This window comes from Pituophis catenifer, unplaced genomic scaffold, assembly GCF_029215685.1.
Source record: "Pituophis catenifer annectens isolate HBS135680 unplaced genomic scaffold, rPitCat1.0.hap2 SCAF_1, whole genome shotgun sequence".
Lineage (NCBI taxonomy): Eukaryota > Metazoa > Chordata > Lepidosauria > Squamata > Colubridae > Pituophis > Pituophis catenifer.
This window is the reverse complement of record NW_027256881.1, coordinates 242,984,282-243,007,538: the sequence shown is the minus strand read 5'-3', so window position 1 is coordinate 243,007,538 and position 23,257 is coordinate 242,984,282. Positions and strand designations below refer to the sequence as shown.

The 23,257-nt window shown below is 40.1% G+C and overlaps 1 protein-coding gene across 2 annotated transcripts; it reads left to right on the top strand.

Moving 5' to 3' along the window:
- The first annotated feature begins 216 nt into the window (after positions 1-216).
- Positions 217-18,576, top strand: LOC139327530 (ribonuclease inhibitor-like). Of its 2 annotated transcripts, none has more exons than XM_070957374.1 (10): positions 217-268; positions 5,374-5,473; positions 6,131-6,301; positions 9,709-9,876; positions 11,276-11,446; positions 12,540-12,710; positions 13,596-13,766; positions 14,617-14,787; positions 17,207-17,377; positions 17,983-18,576. In XM_070957374.1, exons 2-10 carry the CDS (start codon positions 5,388-5,390, stop codon positions 18,068-18,070), a joined length of 1,368 nt encoding a protein of 455 aa, XP_070813475.1. In that variant the 5' UTR covers positions 217-268; positions 5,374-5,387; the 3' UTR covers positions 18,071-18,576. The 2 variants fall into 2 exon arrangements, with proteins under 2 accessions (XP_070813475.1, XP_070813476.1); XM_070957375.1 differs by lacking the exon at positions 217-268 and adding an exon at positions 3,237-3,259.
- The last annotated feature ends 4,681 nt before the right edge of the window (positions 18,577-23,257 follow it).

The following is a 23,257-nucleotide window of genomic DNA, read 5'->3' as shown; positions in this document are numbered from 1 at the left end:
AGGGCGTCGTGAACCTTCCATAGGAACTAACTAGTTGCCGTGGAAAATTCGCTACGGGCCTCATCGGGATTATGAGCAAACCCGAACGCAACGGCATACGCCTTGGTTGGCGAGGGGGCGGAGCAATGATGACAGTCGGTTTCCCTCTCTTCCAATTGGCCGCGTGAGAAGAGGGCGTGGCCGAAGCGGAGAAGATATTTTAGCGTAAGAGGGTGGGGCTGAAGGCTAGAGTGGCCTGTTCAGTCGTTTCTCGTCCTCCGACAGTCCGGTAAGAGAGACCTGGCTTGGCTCTTCCTATTGCTTAACCAGGTGTGATAGGGGCAGGGTGGCGTAGTGCTGGCCGTGGCGTTCGTATTAGTCGGGTTAAAAATAGGTAATTTGGGTTGGGGGGGGGAACGGACAGAAGGAAAAAAGGTGGAGGGGGGGTTCAAAGCCAACTGCGAATTGTGTGTCGTTGGCAACGTAGTAAGAAAATCGCGGCACTTTCTGGTTTTCGTTCCTGGTCCCCATATTACTACTTGGGGTAATTTGAAGCCCCCACCCACCCACCCCCGCTTGAAAGCTGGTATTCGTGGCCATGGGTGAATGGGCTCACGCCCTTTTCGTTGGGAAAACTCGGCTCGTTTGCAGTGACGAGTTGCTCCCTTCAAAGTAGATGACTTGACAATACGGAGCCCCCGAGGAAAGCGAATCGTTTACCGGTGACTCAGAGCTTCGCCCTGAATAATAGCTTGAAGTACGGTACTTTTCGGTTGAGGAAGAAAGACCGCAAGCGGTGTGTCGTTATTTCGTTATTTTATGTGCTGTGTTTAAAAGTTTTTTGTCATTTTAGGAGCCCCGGCGCCATTCCAGGTTAGAGACGCCGTTTTGATTCCTCTGCCTGGGAAGGCAATTGCAGCACAGCCGCCTTTGCTGCCATGTGAATTTAATTCACTTTTACCTTCCCGAATCATGGCTAAGCGCACGTGGTTTGCCAAAATCCAGTGACTGGAAGCCAGGACATTTTTAGGTTTAAAAGGGTGTCAGAGGAAAAGTGTCTTCTGCTAAAAAGTTTCCCTTCTTTAAAGTTACAAATAAAGACACCCCATTTAATCTCCCTCCTGTTTTTTTCCTTAATTTATAATTTGGGGTTTTACTTGTGTTTCTAAGATGTTGCTATGTATAACTATTGTTTGGTTATCTGTGTAAGCCATTAAGTCTTTTCTGATGGGGTGAATGTAAATTAGATTAATAATTGTACAGAAAATCTTAACTCTTTGCCCTCTAATAGTCATCTGATTTTTTTTTTTCTGAGCCAGATCCCTCTGAAGTTTTGGCACTACATTTTGTATAATTCTTTGGTCATTTGACCAGAAGGACTAATGAATGAGATATAAGAAAGTTATAGTCCAATTCAATTGTAGGGCACTAAGTTTGGTGTGGTTTTTACTTGAATAAAAAAAGTTTCAATAATTTGTTAGGAATGTTCATTTGCCAATAGCAGGCTGCTTTTGGTCCTTTTGTGTATGAGGGTGGTTTTAATTTGTGGAAGGCATTTTTCACTCCCTGCAACCATTTCCCAATTCTTGCTTTTGTTTGTCTTCTTTCTGACTCCTTTCTCCCCTCCCCCCAGCTTAGAAGAAACATTTAACTGAAGTTGCAAAATAAAATGCTCACTTTTCTTTCTACCTAGATTGTGTACATTTCAAAATAATTTGGAAGAAACACTTCTGACCTTGCCATAATGCTTTGCTCTTTATAATGTTCATTAAAGCAGTCCAACTTTTTTCAGTTTATGTGCAAAAACTGATGCTAGTGCTGCTTGAAGGAGTTAGCTTGTTAACTTTTAAAGTGGCAGCATTGTATGGCTCAATCAGGCACCTGGGGAAAAAAACAGCTGCTTTATGAATAGTGGAGAAGAAATATGGGCAAAAGCAATTTATCCAAATTTTTGAAGCATGAGCATCTTTAATTTTAAATTAAATTTAAATTAAATTTTAAATTAAACTCACATGGCTAATTGGCACTTTGGTGGTACATGTGCCTTTGGCAAGAGAAAGGAAAGGAAAGGAAGTTTTTGAAACAAGCTGTGATCCAGAGTTTTCACTTTAAATTTCAGGTGTGATTATATTGCCATTAAATAACCATATCTGGAACATTAAATCTAATATGCTATAACAATAGTTTTATGAATTCTCTTGAACTCTTCATCGTGAATAGGCAAGAAATAAATTGACAGGATCAGTTTCTAAGGACCTCCTTGATTATATAGTTTTAAATATGACAATAAGCAAATCGCCATCTCAGCTGACCGTTTCTTTTGATTGATGACTGGTAACTTGTTCCACTTGCTTTGCCTAGAGCATACTTGGACAATGTTTGTGGGCCAGAGGACACACTATTTAACTCTTAAGATGAATATGAATATGTATATGATCTATTAAATCAGATTAATTGATACAGCAGACGATATAGCTTGTCAGGGCCTTGAGATCCCAGGGATATTCTCTACTACTACTTTTGCTTATTTTTGTGTCATTATTTTTTCCTCTGGATAGACATGCTTCCAAACAAACTGTAGTACTGTGTGGCAACTTCATTTTTATCTGTGAAGGTTTAGGAGCATTCTTAGAAATAAATATGAGGCTAAAGGCTGGCATAGTGCTTTATTGGATGCCAGCTTCCTACTCGTAATTTAATAAAAGAACCAAAAGGAAACGACCGTAGAATGAGGCAAAGAGTAGAATTCAGTCTTTCTGAACCTGCCATGGAATTACAGATAACAAGATGACAATTTCCAGGCAGTGTAAACATACCTAAATGGCATTGAGTTGAAAAAGCTGTGGGATGACAAAGGTTATGATTTTTTTTTATTATCCGCAGGAGCATTACAGTGAAAAACACAATTGGAAGTTACGTCGTCTTAACTATGAATATAGCAGCATTCATAAAGGCTTATTTGGACTAACCATTGAGCAGCCACAGACAGTGAGGGTAGTAAAGTCTCCTTTTCACTGAACTGAATTTCTTGGACTTAATGGATATTATGCAGTGTGGAGATGGATTGAGATTGCTTTCTTCTGGAATATTTTTTAAATTACCCAATTGGATGATTCCCAGTTTGGTGTAGTGGTTAAGGCTGGAAACCAGGAGATGTGATTTTTAATCCAGCCTTAGGCATGAAAGCAGGCTGGGTGACTTTGGGCCAATCAATCTCTCTCAGCCCAATTCACCTACAGGTGGTGGTTGTGGGGAAAATAGAAGGAGAAAGGAAAAGCAGGTATGTTCACTGCCTTGAGTTGTTTATAAAAATAATTTTTAAAAAACTAGCCAGGCCTAATCCTGCTTATTTTCAAAGTCTAAACAAGATCTGTCTGGCTGCTTCCTGCAGAGAGAGTCCCAAATAGAATACATTTTCCCAAGAATTACTTGATATTATGAAGTATTTTTTTGCCCATAATGAAAGGCAATTTCTGAACCATGCTCTCTTCCCTCAGGATGGGATAAAGGCTTGCATATCTGAAAGTGATTGGCAAAGCAACTATGTAGTATTTGGAATAAAAAAGGGGAAAAAATAATGGGAGGATTTGAGTTGCACAATTCTTAAGAGTATGTTGTCATCCCCAGAAATAAATTGCTAAATTTCAGTGATTACCTATAGAGAAATAACAGACTACCTTATCTAATACTCCCATATCTTTGGCTTTAAGCTGGCCAATGTGGAGCAATTTTCAACCAAGGATGGACACTATATGTCAGTGATGGTATGGTCAAGGCAAACTAGATCAAACATACACTGTCCTTCTACCTTGTTTAAGCTTTAAGATAGTGATTCGCAGAAGTCTTAGGAATTTTTTTTTCTATAGTTAATGGTGAGATTGCAAGGTTGACTTAAAAGCTCCAGGGCTTCCATTTGCTTTAGCAGTCCAGAAAAGACGAAGATACTGAGCACAAATGCTCAGTCAGTAGATGCAACTCAATGGGGCGGGGCGGGGGGGGGGAGGAACGACACCCAAGAACAGGAATTACATAGGAATTGGGGCCAAGCACAGCTTATCTTCCAGGAAAAATGGGAGTGAGTAGCACTGAAACAATACCATGCAGAACTCCTGTTTTAAGCTCCCAACACACACGAAACAGAGGATAAAGTTTTCTCTGTACAGACCTGTCTGCCTGAAGGCTGGGAGGTTTCATGTATCACAGTTTGACATCTGGGAAAAAAAAATCCAGAAATAGGTTTTTGTTGCCCTAGGAATTTCAAGCTTTGAAATTGAAAGTGAGTGAGGTTGACAGTCTATGTATTCAGAATGAACAGACTTATTTGCACACTGCATAAAGCTCCTCATCCCTTCAGCAGTTATAATTATGGTGAATTCACTATTAGAACATCACTTCTATGTGGGCAAGATTATTTATAGAATGGATTGGTAGTTAGGATAGATATTTAGGCTGGGTTTATTAGAACTGATCAATTACATATTTTCTGGAAGGTTATTCAATGTGAATAATCGTTGGAATAACCTCTGTAAGTCACTTCAACCTAAATAACTCAATTTATGCCAAGATTAAGTTATAAATGTGTTAAGGAAAGATGTTACATACTAAGTGAGTGTCTAGAGTCCGCAGGACCTACAATAACTCATGCATGTATTCCTGCAGAAATTAAGTTTACTTGATTGCAATTGTAACTCTTGGAGAGATTGTGAATAATATTAGAGGCCTGGGCAACACTGTTGGTTTAGAACCGAAATATATATAGCATCAGAATATAAGAAGTTCATTAGGTCCTACTAGTCTAGATGTGGGGAAATTTCTTGGACCTACTAAGGAAGATGACCAACCAGACAAGAAATCACCAAAGTAAAGGGGGCAGGTTTTTTTAGGAGTGTTGAGGCTTGTGGTGAAATATCCCCCAAACCCCTGAAAATCACAGAAATGAGCAAAAAGGTAGCAGCTTTTCTCAAATCTGACTCAGCAATTTTCTAGAATTTTCACGAGAATATTCTTGAGCTCTATTTAAAAGTACCACAATTATACCATGACATTTGGCAAGCAATGCACATGCTTTGCCCCTGGATTGTAGTTCCTTCTTTCTGGTAAACTATGCTGCTTCTTGAGTGTAACATTTCATAATTTATCTATGTGTGCTGCAAAATTATTGCAGCAGTTCTTGTTTGAAGGAGTCGTTTCTAAAGTTCCAAATGACTTCAGACAGAGGTATTTATTTAGCTCTTGAGCAAGGTTGGTGTCTATGAAGAAATTCTGTCTTGAAGTGACTAGCATGGCTGTAATTGCAAAAGACCAAAAAATGTAACTGCACTAGTTTGCATCCAGTCATGCAATTCAAGTGGGCTATTTTTTTAATCTGAGGATGTATTTTTCTCATCTCTGTAGTTAAGACCTAAGAAATGGACCTTGACTTGCAGTGCCAAGAATTTGATGCATCAAAATGGAAAGAACTTGTTGAATCCATGAAACAGCACAAAACAATTAGGTAAGTTAACAACATTTAGTGAATTGTAAAGGCTTTTTGAAGGCATTGTTTGACAATTCTAACATTTCCCTTCATGATTTGAATTGGGGGAAAATTAATAATGGATTAGCACAGAAATTCTTCTGAAATGTCACTCATATGAAGGATGGTATTTTTCCCCCTCACTTTCCCCCTCCAATGTTTTGCTTTCCCATATAACCTGTTTCTCACTTTAGTGTGGACTTCAACTCCCAGAATTCCCTAGCCAGCAGCATTGAAAAACACTGCACATAGTGGTTTCTCTTTTCTCACTCCAGTTCATGTATTTTCCCGATGCATTTGCTCATAAATCATCTTTAGCCATCTTGGACAAATTGCTCACTATAGTAGAAAATTGTACTGAAAGCATTTGATATTGGTTTGTGGGGCGGGGGTGGGTGGGTGGGAAGGGTGGGGGGAATCATGTAAGTGTATGTTGAATCATGTAAGCAATCGTGTGTTGCTCCAGGACATTCTTAAATACTTGAGATACATGCTACGCTGCATCTGTTAGATTTTATTCAAGCGTTTTAAAACTGTACTAATAAGCTTAGCCTAGGAGGGTGCTGTAGATGACAGATAATTCATCTGATTAAATTAGAGCTAATGTCTAAATCTATTTCCCCCCTAAATTTTTAGATTGGATGACTGCGGTCTGGGAATTAGCCATTGTGAAGATCTTTCTGTTCTTCTGACTACCAACCAAGAACTAACTGAATTGAATCTAAGCAACAATGAACTGGGAGATGCTGGTGTAGATACTCTATGCAAAGGATTGTTAAACCCCAATTGCAAACTTCAAAAACTCTGGTAAATATTCCTAGAATTTGTAATAGCTTTAGTAGCGTTGGATTATACTTTCCACAAATGGAAACCTTCATAGAGTTATTGCCTTCCATGTTAGTCTCTTCCAAATGTGGCTATACAAGTAGCCAGGCATAAATTCTGCCAGTTAGAATAGCACTTGAGAGTGGAATTTCTGAGGCTATGTGATGCAGTCATAAAGTGTACAGGTAGTCCTTGACTTACAACAGTTATTTAGTGACCTTTCAAAGTTACAACAGAACTTAAAGAAGTGACTTATGACCATTTTTCCACACTTATGACCGTTGTAGCATCCCCATAGTCACATGATCAAAATTTGGATGCTTGGCAATTGATTCATATTTATGACGTTTGCAGTGTCTAGGGATCATGTGATCCCCTTTGATGACCTTCTAGCAAGCAAAGTCAATAGGGAAGCCAGATTCACTTAGCAACCATGTTACTAACTTAACAACTGCAGTGATTCACTTAACAACTGTGGCAGTACAGGTCTTAAAATGTGGCAAAACTCACTTAAGAAAGGTGTCACTTAACAAGATAAATTTTGGGCTCAGTTGTGATTGTAAAGCTAGGACTACCTGTAAGGTAATGTGACTCTATCACGTAGTGACAGCAGTCTGGGCACTCTCTGCTTCTGCCATTAACTGAATCCCATTGGCCCTTAGTCAAGGACCTCTCCACCATCAAGCCATTCCCAGCTTGGTCCCTCCCAACCTGAGCGTCAGAAAGTAAGGGACTGCCTCCTCTACCTCCTCATCAACCCCCCAATAGCCTCTTTCCCCACCGTCTCTGCCTGTTTGGCTACTTGCCTACCAGTTTCCCTTGCCACCACCAAGACTGCCACTACTGTACCAGGCAAGGCCTTCTTTGTACTTCCTCCTTTTACTCCAGGGCTGCCGGGTCTCCATTCGTATCCTGGCCAGAATCTCCTTTTGCGCCAACGCAGTTGGGCGATAAGGAAAAACAAAAGAAAGCCCTGACTGGCACAAAAATGGAGGCCCAGGACAAAGTGAAAGAGAGTTCCAAGTGGTACTGGCACAAAAGGTGCTGTGGACAAGGCCTCAACTGGTAAAGAACTGATGTGCGGCAGCAGGCAAGGCTCGGTGATGTGGGCAGGTGGTGGGTGTCCAAAAGGCAGCTGTAAATCCAGGTGGACCTGACACTTGTTCACATGACTGCAGAGGTCCCGCAGGGGCTAAAACCTCAAAAACTATAAGCCTTCAGCAACTTCATAATTTCAAATGGTCGCTGAATGAGTTGATGTTAAATAACAACTACTGTTTCTGAAAACAGCCAGTATAGGTGATTTACAGTCAACTACATTCAAATGATTTTTCAGCTTGGGTTGATAAGATAATGACTTTACACTCCTTTTCCCTGTGAATACATTTGTTTCCACAATAATCCCATATAATAAATTAATAAATATAATAAATCTCTGAACACATGTTCTTTGTATTGAATAATGCTAAGACAAAAATATGGAAGTTTGAATTCTCACCTCTCTAAAAGAGCATTGATTTCAATTAGCAAGGAGAATATTGGTATTTAATTGGAAAGAATGAGGGCTGTTGTTTAGATGCACCTTGACACAGATAGATAAAATGTGTAATTATTTGAGAAGTCACATATACATTGATTCAGCTGACAAATAAAAACTAGCATAGTGTGATCAATTGGTTCTATGCAACTTGGTCAATGTCAACTCTTATCAACCACATAAGTAGAGTTTGTCCAGAAAGGAACAGCACACAATGTACCATTTAGAAAACTGCTGCTTGTTACATGTGTCTGAAGCTCATATCTTTACATGGCTTTATGGTCACATAGCTGTAATATTGCTGATAATATACACTACAGTGGCCATGGGCACTTCGACCCGCTCTTTGAGACAGCTCCGGCCCCCACTCAGGCGGATCTATGAAGAAAGTGCAGGTAGACCAGAGGCCTGAGGCAGGGAGGTGGGAAGACTGCTTCCCTGGGGAATATGTTGTTGTCCCTCCAGCTGCCAGGGGTAGGGAGGCTCTCCTGTTACTGGATTTGCCCTTCCCTTTCTCTGGCTTTCCCAAGCTTCCCCCTCCCTCCCAATCCTGTCCCCTTTGCAACTTCCTCCCCAAGATTGCCAGAGACTTTCTTTGGGGGTGGGGGAGGAAGGATGGCCCATCCATGCATATCACACCTTTTCCCTGGAGCTAGTTCCAGACAGGAAGACGTGGGAAAAGCTTTGGATGGCAAGGATGGCAGAAGGCTACCAGACTGGAACCCTGATCCAAATGTAAAATGGGGAGCAATGGTGGGGCACTGCAGAGCTGGGAGTGAGGAGAATTCCTGGAGTGCACTGGGGAGAGATCACTCACAGATAAGTGGCAACCACACTTTGGAAGAGGACCAGCCAGCGTGGCTTCTTCCAAGAAAAAGCCCTCAAGCTAGCTGTGCGCAGCCACATTCAGGACAACTGCAGGGTGCTGAAGATGGGTGCCAGGGCTCCCATGCTGAGTGGGTCGGATAGGCTGCTCAGCCAAGGCACCTACATATCTGCTGGGGGGCCCTCAAGAACCGCAGAAGCCTTGCCACACCATGTGGGCTGTGGGGAGAGAGCCTTTGAAGTCCTCTTCTGGACTGATGTAATGTATAGGCTAACTGGAAATAAATAGGACTTGGAGGTGATGTCTTCAGCTGTGGGACTAAGGAGTGCAGAAGCTTGGCTGTTTCTCCTGAAAAAAAGAAGTTGCCTTGTACCAGGGTGGGCCAGTGGCTTCCTCAGTTTTGTATAGATACTGATCCTTCTCCCCTTCCCTCCAAACTCCTGCAAAACCACTACCACCCCGTGATTTCCAACTGCTTTAGATTGTAACTTATTTAGTTTTGAACCAGAATGGACAAGTTCTGAAAATTGAGGTCCAACATAATTAAAGAATGTCAGGTTGATGAAATCAACAATTATTGGCAATTGAATCTCGACAGTCTAGGGATTCAAACGGATTTCCAGCTTTGTTAGTAAATACCAAAATTACTTCCTGTATGCAAGACAACTGAGCATTTTGCTGTATATATATATATAATTGTTTGCCACTTTTGAGATGGCGCATAAGATACATGATGCATCAACATTATTTCTGGAGTTTATTGCCAGTCATTGAATTCAAGAAACAGAAAGAGCCACCCTGCTGGAATAGAGGAGTGATACTGGGAGAAGTTTAATCTGCCTTAATGTCTTTTAAGCCACTCTTGACATGGCCACTCTTAGGAATGAGGATTTGTGGCCTTCAAAAATATGTTTCATTTGATTGTCATGTTCCAGCCAGCATGACCACAGCATTCAGTGAGATGATTCTTGCTATCCTCTCCTACTCTCAAGCATTAATGTAATTTATACAATTTTATTATTCCAGGTTACGAAACTGCAACTTAACTAAAGCTTGTTGTGAGAAGCTTCGTTCTGTAGTTACTAAATCATCTCTGACAGAGCTACACCTGGGAGATAACAGTTTGGGCACATCAGGTGGAAAAGCATTGTGCCAAGGACTTGTGGATTCCAACTGCCAACTAGAATCGTTACAGTAAGTATTTCAAATTCTTCAGTACATATAAGACAGCAAATATGTTTTAGTTAGAAGTTTCTCACATTAGAAAACTTCTTTTTCACCCATCTTGTAAGGACCATCAACACAGAATTGGATAAACCAGCAAAAATTAGGAAAGAATATGGTATAGTGGTTAAGGTACGGAGGTTGAGGTACTAAGATTGAGGAGATCAGTCATGAAATTATATCAAATGAGGGATCCAAAGTCATGGTCTTTCACCCAGACTAAGCTAGAGGTTACATGAATCTCAGGGAAGATGGACTTGGCATCTTACATTGATTCATCCTTGTAACACTCTCTACTCATTTTAGGTACCAAGTCTTTGACTTTTTAGCAGCCCTGGTTTCTGATTGTTACCATTTAATACTTAGTGTGTTTATAGTAAGTTTTCTGTCTTGGAAATCTCAGGGATTTCCCAATTTTATTTACTGATGAGGTTGTGCATCTGTATACAGATTTGTTTGTAATAATGGCAGGGGATGCTTCAGGGCTCTTAATTCTTGCTTGATGAGCAAGAAACATTTATGATTGGGGTAGCCTTCGTACAGATTATCTGGTGTGCCAGTTGTGCCCTTTCCTGAATTGAGATGCCTTAACACATCTTGTAGTTGTTATGACTTAATTTAATTTAGGCAGTTGCAACATTTAATTGGGTCTGTGAAGACCACTTGGAAACTACAGGTTGAATATAGTGCAAGTAGATTATGGGCATGCTTTGTTTTGACCATGTTACCCCTCTGCTCTGTATTGGTTATCAGGCTTTATGGCTTGGGGCCCTGATAACTGCACAACATCCTTCCTCTGGTTGTTTCTGCCCATTCCATAAGATCTGGCAGAATCAGCATGCTCTAGATTTCCATTAGTGAAGCAGTGCCATCTCGTTGGGATATTGGAGACATGTTTACTCTGTGCCATTTCTGCTTTCTGGAATCACATCCTTCCCCCCCCCCCCCCCCCCCCATGCACATGGTCCCAATCCTGTTGTGTTTTCGGAAAGGCTTGATGACCTGAGTTTTCAGCAAATCCTTGGCAGGGTGGTTTGTGACTCCAGTTGTTGGACTATGATGTGTAACTGGTTTCATTAATTTTCCTGACTTGGGTTTTGAGACTCTAATTGTTATTTGCTTGCTTGTAAACTGGATATATAAACTTGCGTTCTTGCTTTAATCTTATTTATGCTTTGTTGGCTGCTTAGAGTTGGTGTTATGCTAGCGGTTAATTAAATAAATAAATAAGAAAACTAAACAAAATTGGACTGGAAAGCTCTGTCATAAGTTATAATATGTATACAGTCCATCCTCTGGACCTTTCCCAAACCTATAATATGTCTTTACTATTACCTTTTGGAAGTCAACTCATTCCTCTCTCTTATAGATTACAATTCTGTGACCTCACAAAGGAAAACATAGACGCTCTCTGCTCTGTACTGTGTGTCAAATCATCCCTGCAAATGCTCAACCTGAGTAATAACAAGCTAGGAGATGAAGCAGTGAAAAACCTCTGCCAAGCCTTGGTGAAGGGCTCTTCTAACCTGCAATCCCTACAGTAAGATACAGTTCATATTTGTCTGGAGTTCTCGCTTTTGGGGTATGTCACGGCTGAGAATTTTCTTAAAAAGTGAGTGTCTACCTTAAAGGATAATCCACGCAAGATGGATTGTACCAGAGTGAATATTTAAAACAGTTTGAGCTTGGAATAGCTATTTCAGTTATTCTGTGCCCTGAATAAAACAAATTTATTACCCTGAGGAAAGATGGCTGGCCAAGAGTTACTCTAAGGTAAGATGGGCAGCCAATACATTTTACAAATAAATAAATAAATTGTGTTTCAGGGTTTTATCCAAACTCAGGACAAAAGGAGTTTTTATTTCACATCTTTCTAAGTAATTCATCAAAAGTTAGAAAGATTAGCAAAGTGCAATTAGCCAAATCAGCAGATCCACAAGTATTGTAAGCAGGTTGTCAAATGAAAACTGTGCTTGTATATTCCATAGGTAATCCCTGTTGCTAAGCTATTACACTTTATCTTGCAATTATATTACAAACTGCAACTTGTATATACTGTATGCATTAGGAAGAAATACCAAACTTATAATTTAAATATATATTTTCCTGTTGTTTTAGGTTATTTATAGGTTGTGTTAAAATGACCCCATTGTTCTTGCAACTTTGCTGGACTATGTTTTGTGCGGACTGGTTGCAACAAAGTACTTAACAATTTTTTTGTCTACTGTGTGTAACCATGTGTGTGTGTGTGTGTGTGTATGTTTTAAAAGCTTGTTAACGTTTTACAATCCTATTTGCCAGTTTTGTAAATTAGATATAAATAGCATTGATCATTGACTAAACCCCCTTCTTTGTGGCCCTATGATGAAACACAAAGCAGGGGACTTGTTTAGAGTTCCCATTGTGTCAAAATGTGTGAAATACGACAATTGAAGCTGCTCTCTTCCAAGCTCAGAACAAATTTCTTTATATGCACCCTCTTAGAAATTTAAAGCCATGTGTTCTGTAGCTGCAACATGCCTATCTCTAACACTGATTATTGTAGGCAGAGTTGCTGAAATAACAAAATTCTTTTATCAGTTTTCTAGTGAAATCCAGTGCAGCTTTGGAATTGTTTTTTTGTTTATTTGCAGATTAGAGAGCTGTGAGATCACACGTGCTAGTTGCGAGGACCTCAGTAGTTTCCTCAGTAATACCCCATCCTTGACAGAATTATGCATAGGAGACAACAGTATTGGGGATGCAGGACTAGCTATCCTCTGCCAAGGTGTCCAAAATCCAAATTGCAAAGTAGAGAAACTATGGTAAGTGACTCCCTAAACATTGGCAGTCTTAGAATCTTGTATCAAATGTTCTTTGGTAACAAAGTCAACCAGGTTTTCACAGTGGCTTGTTATGTACCGGGGATAACTAGGTTGTTACAGCCAAATCCAGAACGGAAATCTGCTTAGTAATCCCTCTATTTTATTTCAAATGGAAAATGGGGTTGATTTACTGCATTTTTAATATTTAAAACTATACCTATATACTTTTCCTAATATGTTAAAAATATATTACAGTATACATTTTCAGATATTATGATTTAGTACCATAAGTCTTGGCAGCATACTTTTTTCTCCCAGTGCAAGTGAGAATAATTGTGTAAGTAGGTGTTTTTGGTATTCCTCTCTGTGGGGGATGGAACTCGGCGTGTAGTTTCTGCAGTAATTATGTCTAAAGTATATTTGTAAAGGAATGTAACATTTACCATAAATGAGTCACAAATCCATTTTCATCCATGTTTCTATAAATGGCCATCTAGCTTAGTAATGGCCAATTCTTTTCTGTTAAAGATAATCTCTGATTCTAGAGTAATATCAGAGATGCTACCACCAAATGGCTGCCATCAAATGGGGGTCCCATTCACATCAAAGACTAAGGCGGGGGGGCACAGAATCTTCAGGGCTCAAGTATGTTGAGAAATATACTCGGTCTTGATCTGTTTCCATTGGCCAAGGGAGAATTTTGATTCTGGATCATACGTTTATTTCAATATTTTTTATGCATTACTACTTACTACAAGTGAATAGTATGTAGTTTAAGGAGCAGGTTTATGAAGATGTAAATAAATGTTTCAAATGAGGGAACCATGGGTCTCCCATCTTATTGTTGGTGAAAATCTAAAGGCAATGATTTGGTGATTATTTCAGGTTGTGGGAATGCAATATCACTGCTGCTGGTTGTAAGGAACTTGCCACAATCATTGGCACCAAAGAGACACTCAAGGAGATGAGCCTGCTGGGAAATCCTGTGAAAAATGAAGGAGTAGAATTTTTATGTCAAGGGCTGAAGGATCCAAAAACAAAACTCCAATCTCTATGGTTAGTGCATATTTTCTTTTTGCTGCAATCAGCAATGCCGCTTAACAGGGTATGTCTAGAATGGAGGGGCAACGTAGCTTCAAGGGATTGCTTAAATGACATTCCTGCCACGCTTCTGATTCCAAGAATCTGTAAGGTAACACATCCCCACAAATATATCCATGCTGTGAGGTGGAAGCTCTTTAAACCTCCCTTAATATTCTGATCGTATCTTTGCTTTTCTGTTACTTGCAATATTTACCACTGAAGCCCTAGGCCAGTGTTGGCGAACTTTTTTGGCACCGAGTGCCGAAATGGGAGTGTGCGCATGCTGGAAACAGTAAGAGTGCACCGGGAAAATGATCATACAGTTTTTGGTGCGCACAGCGGCCAGCTGATCTTCACGAGCACATGTGTGCCAGAAACCAGAAGACCAGGTGGCTGGTGCTCATGCGTACGCTGGAAGCAGGAAGAGCAGCTGCCGGTGCACGCATGCGCACCGGGCAGCTGCTCTTCCAGTTTCTGGCACTCCCGCACATGTGAAGACCAGCTGTCTGGAACCTGGAAGAGCAATAGGCGACGGCTTGCATGCCCGGAGAGATGGCTCTGCATGCTACTTCCGGCATGCGTGCCAGAGGTTCGTCATCACGGCCCTAAGTCAAATGGATATGAAAATGAGAGTTCTGTGTGGAAGCAAGGAGAGAATCATGTGGGTAAATGGAACTAGGGTTGTTGGGTCTTCAGCATGTTCCATATAGGCCGGAACAAAACTAGCTGCTAATAATAATTTGGCAGAAGAGAAAGCAAACAAAATCTGGGGAAAGATTTGTATTGCAAAGTTTTAAGAGATGCACTCATTTGCCTGCTACAGGTTAAGAGATTGTGAGTTGACTGCGGCTTGCTGCAACAGTATTAGCTCTGCTTTGAGCGTGAACAGTGTCCTAAAAGAGCTGCAATTGGGTGGCAATGACATTGGCGATACAGGAGTGATTGAAATCTGTGAAGGTGTGATGAGTCCAAATTGCAACCTTGAATCCCTCTGGTGAGTGACAGTGTAAACCTCTCTTATCCTTTCTGTATACTGCTTTCTGTGAGATTCTTCTAACCCTGTTTTTTAAACTTGGCAACTTTAGTTGTTAAATTGTATGGACTTCAACTCTCATGCTGGGTGGGGAATTCTGGGAGTTAAAGTCTACACATCTTAGAATTGCCGAAGTGTGAAAAACACTGATCTACCTTTTTTCCTTTTCCTGGAGTTTGCGGTGAATATTTTCCATCCACCCAGCATCTGAGGGCAACATTCTTCACCTAGAATAACAACATGAATAGCCTTGGGGTGTATTAGTCCAGGACGCATCTTCCTATGAAAAGTTGGCCTACACCAGGGTGAAATGCTCCCGGTTCGGACTGGATTGCCTGATCCAGTAGCGATGGCAGCGGGTGGTTCGGAGAACTGGTAGCAAAAATCCCTGCCCCCCCCCCCCACCCATGCCCAGCTGAGCCACACGATCATCGCAGGGCTTTTTTTTTTACTTTTAAAAGCATTTTTTCTTCAACCTCTTCAGCCAAACCTTTTTGAGGTTGTAGAAAAAATGCTTTTAAAGGGTAAGAAAAAAAAGCCTCTGATGATTGCACGGCTCAGCTGGGATCGTCACAGCCTTTTAAAAGCATTTTTTCTACAAACTCTTCAGCCAAACCTCTTTGAGGTTGTAGAAAAAATGCTTTTAAAGAGTAAAAAAAAGCCTCTGATGATCCCAGCTGAGCAGCGCGATCGTCAGAGGCTTTTAAAAGTAAAAAAAGAGATTGTGTGCCAAAGCTAATCACCCCCTCCTCGTGCGCTCTTCTACTTACTGCATGCCTCTTTTTGGCGTGCACTACGTGCATGCACCTCACATTGGTGCGTGGTGCGCACTGCGCATGCTCAGCCAGCGAACCGGTAGTAAACCAGTTCAGATTTCACCATTGGTCTACACTAAAGCATTAGGATTCTTTTAGTAAAAAGGGGGCTTCTACTCAAAATCTGAATGAATAAAGAGGAATAGGACTGGACACTAGATTTTGGTGTCATTTTAAATGCCTGATCTTCATCAGGTTCCCATGACTCACACACTATCATAATCCTGCAATTTTGAGGACTAGACAGTTATTATTGATGGTACAGGATATCAGATTATGCATTTTAGTAATTGCATTTCAGGGTTTTTTAAATATATATTTATATAAATATATTCAACTGTGTTTTATATACTAATTGCTATTTTTCTAGATACATTAGCCAACCTGGAAGGCTTTAAAAAAAGCATAACCTCCTTAATGCAGATATAAGGTAGAGATTGTTTTTAAAGATAGGTGTGCCAATCACAGTTGTCTTCACCAAAGCAAAACTGATACCTTTGCGGAGATCAAATGGTTTCATTGATTTTGTGCTGACTGAAGTTTATTTAAGGGTATTGGCCACAGTATTTAGGTATATTAGCTGCTTTTCAAGCCCTCCTCTCCCTCCCCCCAGTGGTTTATTGAAGGATAACTAATACATTACATCTAGTCCTCAATTTACAACAGTTCATTTAGTGACTGTTCAAAGTTACACCGGCACTGAAAAAAGTGACATGGCTGTTTTTCACACTTACAACTGTTTCAGCATCCCCATGGTCAAGTGATCAAAATTCAGACACTTGGCAACCGGCTCATATTTATGACGGTTACAGTTTCCTAGGGTCATGTAAACCCCTTTTGCAGTCTTCTGACAAGCAAAGTCAATGGGGAAGCTAAATTCACTTAACAACAGGGATGAAATACTCCCGGTTCGGACTTGATCGCCCAATCCGGTAGCGATGGCAGCTGGTGGTTCGGAGAACCGGTAGCAAAAATCCCTGTGCCCCTCCCCCCCATGCCCAGCTGAGCCACGCAACCATCAGAGGCTTTTTTTTACTTTTAAAAGCATTTTTTCTACAACCTCTTCGGCCGAAAAAATGCGTTTAAAAGTAAAAAAAAAAAAAAGTCTCTGATGATCCCAGCTGAGTTTCCTGATTGTCAGAGGCTTTTAAAAGCATTTTTTTACAACCTCTTCGGCCAAAGAAGATGTAGAAAAAATGCTTTTAAAAGTTTTTTTTTTTTTTTTAAAGTTAGTTACACCCACCCAGTCACATTTCCTCCCAACAAGCCATGCCCACAGAACCAGTAATAACAAATTTTACATTTCACCACTGCTTAACAACCATGTTGCTAACAATATAACTTCTGGCAGTATCTTAAAAAACTAAAAGCTTACTGTTCCCTGAAATCAATGAAACATTTTTGAGGGTTGGAACAGTTGCTGTTTGCAAATAGAGGCTATAGATAGCTCTAACTACATAGTTAGGGCAGTTCCTAAGTATTTATACAAATGGAAGATGGTGGTTTTTTTCATTGTTCCAGTTTTTTTGCAAATGTTATTTGGTGTTATTCTGACTTCTTCCTAGGCTGGGGCAGTCGAGTCTTACAGCAGTTTGCTGTGATGCACTTGCCAAACTTATAGTTGAGAAACCTTCTCTACGGGAACTGGATGTGAGCTACAGCCAAATAGGGGATGAGGGTGTGTTGAAGTTGTGTGAAGCGGTGAAAAACCCAAACTGTAACCTGAAATATCTAATGTAAGTATCTCTTGGTTAGCATGTAAAAATGAGGAAAAAGGGGTCGTTTAAGAGTGATTTTAGAAAAATGGAAAGGATTCAGTCTATAATTGTGTTCTGATTAAAAACTACATCCAATTTTAGTAGAGCTTCCTAAACTGCTCTCCGCCAAATGCCTTTGTTGTATCTGCAGTCAGTCTGTACTTATTTCCAGGATGATCAGTCACCATTTTAAATATTTCAGAAGCATTTCATTGAGCTGCTGAATCGACTGACTGAATTGGGCATGTTTTTCTTGAGTAGCCTTGCTCCAAGGATTCTTCAAATGTTCTTGATATTCCTTCAAAACGATTTGCCCTCAAATGTGTATCTTTAGAAACATGGTTCTGGTTGATTGAATCTTAATGTTAGAAAGAGCGTTAGTTCAATTTTTTGGGGTAGCCAGAACATCTTCCTCTATGGGAAGTAGCCTCACTTGTGGAATTTAGATTTTATGTGTTTTATTAGAGATGTGTTTACCAACTTCAAGTGATTTTATGCTTGTCTGAAGTTTCTAGTATAGTTCTAGTATTGAATTCTCATCTGTAATCTATAGTATTAATAACCTGAATGAAATTCTTTTGCAGCTTGTATGACACTTATTGGACTTCCAAAGCAAACAAGGTGGTGAAGGCTCTGGAAGGGCTGAAGTCTGACTTTCAAGTGGTTACATGAGTGGGGCAGCTTTGCTTGGGACCATTTCTTGTCTTCTGTTGATCTTTGTTTTATAAACCAAGTTACTAGCCCAGTGATTATTTTTTTTAAATTTCAGAGTTAAGGACATGATGTGATGTACCCAAAAATTCCATTCCATGTTAGGAATATGATAAAATGCTGAGGTAGTTCTGGAGAAAGCTTTTAGGTCTATATCAAATTAAAATATATGTGTAAAACCAGATTGGTGGGCTTTTTACCATTTGGAAAATAAGAGAAAAGAAGAGTAGAACAAAGTAAAACAAATCTCTTGCCCACTGTTATAAAGCAATAATGTAGATTGTGTTAATTTTTCTCAGGGTAGGGAATAGAATTCTTTAGATAAGATTAATTGACAACATTGCTCACCTTGATAGCCAACAAAATGTAAAAGCAGTTATTTCAGATTTTCTGCTGAAAGTATAAATGATCTTATCTCTCTCAGCCTATGTAGCTTTATTAAATAATAAAGTTTGTTTGCAAATATATATTTAGAATTTTGTCTTTTGTTCAAAGAGACTAAACATTTACATTAATTTCCTTTTATATATTCATGGATCAATAAAAATTGTGTTTGTTACTACCTTAATTTTTTAAAAGCCTGTACAATGCAAATGCTTTGGTTTTTTTTCTTCCCTGCCTAATTTTAATTAACCATAATACGTACCTATCTGGTGAAATATCCTATGCCCAGGGGTCAGCAACCTGCAGCTCTGGAGCTGCATGTGTCTCTTTCACCCCTCTGCTGCGGCTCCCTGTCACTCAAAATATGCGTCACAACCGCCAATGTGCGACACCCACTGGCAAACAATTTATTGAGCTTTTCAACTCCCGGTAGGCCAACCATGGATAAATCCAAGAAAAGAAAAGTTTCAGAAGAAAACAAAACGTTTAATTCAACTACATATGCTAGTTTTATGGCCGCTCAAGAAATAGTCAGGTATGGGAAGGGTTTTGTGGCTCCCTGTGGGAAATGGGTCCAAATGGCTCTTTGAGTGCTTAAGGTTGCAGACTCCTGTCCTACCCTGTTTCCCCTAAAATAAGACATCCCCTGATAATAAGCCCAATTGGGCTTCTGAGCACATGCAATAAAATAAGCCCTCCCCAAAAATATTTAAACACATGCACAGCCGGTCCCCACCATTTCCTCTGGTTTCTTCCACGCACCCCAAAATAATACCTCCCCGAAAATAAGGCCAAGCGCTTATTTCGGGGTTCCCAAAAATATAAGACAGGGTCTTATTTTCAGGGAAACGGTATGCTAATTACTTCCATTGAATATTTTCTCTGAGAAAATAGAGAGTTTAAGTGATGGGCAATGTGCTGGATGTGCTTCTATTCTTATTCGAATATGATATTCTGATCCAGTAGATAACTAATCTATGTTAAACTTCAGTATGCCTTCCTAAAGTTTATTATGTTTGATATACTGTTCACACTTATTGGTACCATTTAATAATCACATTATTTTTGTTTCAGTAGCTTTTGAATTATTGTTGGAAGAATTTAAGCAACAGCCCTGTATTGTGGTTATTTGTGACTTCAGTATTTAGCTGCTGCTTTCTAGGCTTGATAGGTTGCAGAAGATTATAGGGAATGGACTTCAAAGATAGTTCAGAAACATTTGGTGGAACAAACTGGAGCTGTTCATCTGATAGGGACTAGAAATGTAGCAAGCAAGTTTCATCCTGAAGCTTTTGCAGGCTTTCATGTACCTTGTCAAAACACAAGTCCAGATTGTTACAACCCTGAGCTATCTGATCTGTGGTATCAAACTACCTGCTTTACTTTACTTAAATTAGAACTCAGGCATATGGACTGTAGGCAGTCATCTTTTGTTGGGATCCAGGCCCAGGTAGGTAATAATCGACACAAACAGTTCCAAAACAAACGGACTTTATTAGAACAGCTGAGAATTAACTCATTCTCAGCGTAGTCCAAACTAAATTGAAACAAACTCTTCATAACACAAATTCTTCAGTCTAATCACCAACCTTGGTATAATTAGGCAAACTGCCAAAGGCTTCTCTTGGCAAAAGTTCAGAAGCAGAAGATGCCGACAAGAGATAAATGCAGCAAGAGTATCAACGTTTTCCGAGAAAGAGTCCAAGAGCCGTTGCTGGTCTTTTAAGCCTTATAGGAGGGGCCAATCATCTCTTGGCCCTACTCCCGAGTCATCCTCTTTGCTTTAGCTGCTCTTGCCTTCTGGCAGCTCTTCTCATACGTGCACTAGGAACAGGCTCCTCCTGTTCCTCTGCCTCTCTACTGTCAGCCTCTGGAGGCTCCAGAGTGGGCACATCACTCCCCGTTGGCCCTGGCCCCATCTCTGCCTTTGACGCAGAGCCCTCATCCAGGCCTTCCCCAGCCTCCAGGACTGGCCCATGTTTTTCCTCAGCCTCATCACTGTCCGACTCCACTGCCAGCTCCTCAGGCTGCTGGCAAAACACAACATCTTTACTAATCTTGATTTTTACCAAATCGGCCTGCTATTTGTAGATTCAGTTTGGAAACAATGTATAAAGCCTTAGTAAGACCATACCTAGAATACTGCATTTTGGTCACCACAGTATAAAAAAGATGTTGAGACTATAGAAAAAGTGCAGAAAAGAGCAACCAGGATGATTAGGGGACTGGAGACTAAAACATGAAGAATAGTTACTGGAACTGGGCATGGCTAGTCTAGTGAAGAAAAGGACCAAGGGAGACAGGATAGCAGTGTTCTAATATTTGAGAGGCTGCCACAGAGGTGGGGGGGGGGGTGTCAAGCTATTTTCTAAAGCACCTGTAGGCCAGACAAGGAATATGGGATGGAAACTGATCAAGGAGAGATTCAATAGAAATAAGGATTCAATAGAAATCTAGAAATGAGGATAAATTTTCTGATAGTGAGAACAATCAACCAAAGGAACAGCTTGCCTTCAGAAGTTGTGGGAGCTTCATTACTGGAAGCTTTCAAAAAGAGATTGGACTACCATTTGTCAGAAATGGTGTAGGGTCTTCTGCCTGGGTAAGGGGTTGGAGTAGAAGACCTACAAGGTCCCTTCCAACTCTATTAATCTGTTAATAATTAAACTCAGGTATCCATGAGTGATCTTACGAAGTCCATTTCAAACAATTTGCCAGGGTTGTAAAAATATCTGTGTATTAACACAATACATAAAACAGAACACATAGACATTCCTTCTGAATGACCAACTTGAGCAAGATTCAAAATTATTGTCCTCTACTTGCAGTTCTTAGAGCCAGCTATTACAATATTTTCAGCGTCCAGGAAAATGCTAGAACTGTAAAACCCCATTAGGACAATCAACAGGTGGATGTGCGAAGGATTCTTAAAACAATCACTAACTTGTTTTAAAAGAGAAAGAGAGGAAGGGGGTTAGCTAAGCATATTTTCAGTATGGTCCTTGGACAATTTCTTCATTGCCATCAAATTTCTCCATCTGCAGAATATTTTGGTGTGTTTACAGAAGTAGTTTCCAAAGTAGTTAAAACCAAAAAGCAAACAAGCTGCAATGTTAGCATGTTTTTTTCCCCTGTAACTAAGTCTTCCTTATGAAGGACTTTGTTCCGTTCCTTAGCTCTCTGGTTACCTGAGAAAAATGGCGTCTTTCCTTTAGCTTGCCAGGAGGAAGTTGAAAGAAGCTTGTTCTATCAGCTCGTAGAAAGTAAAATGCAAATAGGGCTACATCAGATTTCCAGTAACCATTCTAAATGTGTGTCATAATTCATGACTCATCTCCCTCAAAGGAACAGCTCAATTTGTATATTAAATCAGAGTAGAATGAGCTGGAATGGATCTTGGAGCTCTTCTAGTCTAGCTCACTGATCAAGCAGGAGAACCTATACCATTTTAGATAAGTGACTGTCTAGAGTCTAGACTCTTCTTAAAAACATCCAGTGATGGAGCGCCCACGATTTCTAGAGGCAAGCTGTTCCACTGGTTAATTGTCCTCACTGTTAAGAAGTTTCTCCTTAATTCCAGGTTGCTTCTCTCTTTGATTAGTTTCCAACCATTGTTTCTTGTCCTGCCCTCTGGTGCTTTGGAGAATAATTTTTTTTTAAATGTTTAATTACAGTCATTATTCTACTTTAAACATTCTGCATGCCTCACCCATGTCTCAGCATTCTCACCATAGTATCATGGGAACTAATGATAGTTGTAGTCTACCATAGTACAGTTCAGTGGTACGGAACTAAATTGTGCTGCAGTTTAACTTTTCTGGAGAGTAGCAGGTTGAAGAAGTCTGTTTCCATTTGTATCTTTGGGGAGACAGACAATTAACTGGATTTCCTGGGCTGCTTTATCTCCAGGCAGTACTGGCGCAGCTTCAATCAGCTTCTCCAACCCCAAAAGTAGAGATCAATTGTGCTGGTTTTGTGGAGACACAAACCTGTGTCAGAATACATTAATTGGACATTAGCTATGTTTCTGTTTGTCAAGTAGCAAAGGTTGAGGGGCTACATAAGACCAAGAAAAAAAAGTTTTTTTTTCCCCTTAAGGTAGTAGTAGTCAATTGCTCCAAATCCTGACTATGAGCCATACAGGAAGGTTTGTCCCTGTGAAAACTCTGGTCTCCTACATTTTGCTCAGGAAAATTGAGGTAAAAGGTGGTACATTTTTCCACTTCAGTAAATGAAACCTAGTCAGTTATTAGGAGGCAGAGCTTGTTTTTCTGCTGCAGGTGCCAATCCTCAGTTTGCTACAAGTTTTGAGCTGGCTTTTTTTTTTAAATCTAAAAATGCCAAAGGTTGATTTTTTTCCAGCAATGTTCTAAAAAGTTACCAGAATTAAAGTATGGAAGGCTGAATCTGGCTGAGTAAGAAACGAAAGGCTGACTGCATTCCTGGGGTACTTGATACTTGTCAAGATTTTCCGAGAAGAATGCATGTGTAAAAGTACACAACATTTTGACCTGCTGTGTGGGAAACTCAACAAGCTTTGGAAAAGCACATTTCAGAGGAAGAATTTGAAGAGCAGCATGTCTCTTACTTTAGGAACTATATTTCAAGGATTGACCAATAAGACAGAATAATGACACTTCTTAAAAAGACAAATTGAGTTCTCTCTTTTTTAATAGTTTATTTATATATTTTCTCTTTACATACAATAAGTGCTTAGTGAACAGTGTATTGACTGGGTCAATTTGCTTACATAATAATACTTTT